The 408-nt window shown below is 43.4% G+C and overlaps 1 protein-coding gene across 1 annotated transcript in view; it reads left to right on the forward strand.

The window, feature by feature from the left end:
- Positions 1–408, forward strand: part of LOC118340191 (rho GTPase-activating protein 20-like) — a 32718-nt gene that overhangs the window by 20585 nt on the left and 11725 nt on the right. Inside the window, 1 exon segment of the mRNA XM_035678063.1 lies at positions 180–257. Coding sequence (XP_035533956.1) covers positions 180–257 — 78 coding nt within the window.

A 408-nucleotide genomic window follows, 5' to 3' on the forward strand; every position in this document is an offset into this window, starting at 1 on the left:
GTGTGTGTGTGTGTGTCTATACGAACACATTCTCTGCCTCTGAGGGGATGTTAGCGGATTTTCTGGCTCTGTCACTTTGCAATCCAGTGATTAAAGGTTCATTTCATTTGTAGTTCTTGTGTAAAGTGTGTGACGTCCTATTGATCCTGTGTGTCTCGTGTCTCCTCCCTCTGATCTAGACCAAGACGCTCCCCGTCAGCAACTCGGATTCAACCAATGAGGTGGTCCGACTGGCCTTGCAGCAGTTCAGCATTATAGTGAGTGAAGAAGTCACTGCCTGTTTGTGATGATAATGTAGACACCAAAATGACACTTTTTTGACATCCTTGTTCGAGGGATAATGCGTTTGCAAAATGATTGATGGCCTTTATGTTCCATGAAAGATAGAAAAAATAAATGAACAGAGTC

This window comes from Morone saxatilis, unplaced genomic scaffold, assembly GCF_004916995.1.
Source record: "Morone saxatilis isolate NCDOM2014 unplaced genomic scaffold, NCSU_SB_2.0 Contig6, whole genome shotgun sequence".
Lineage (NCBI taxonomy): Eukaryota > Metazoa > Chordata > Actinopteri > Moronidae > Morone > Morone saxatilis.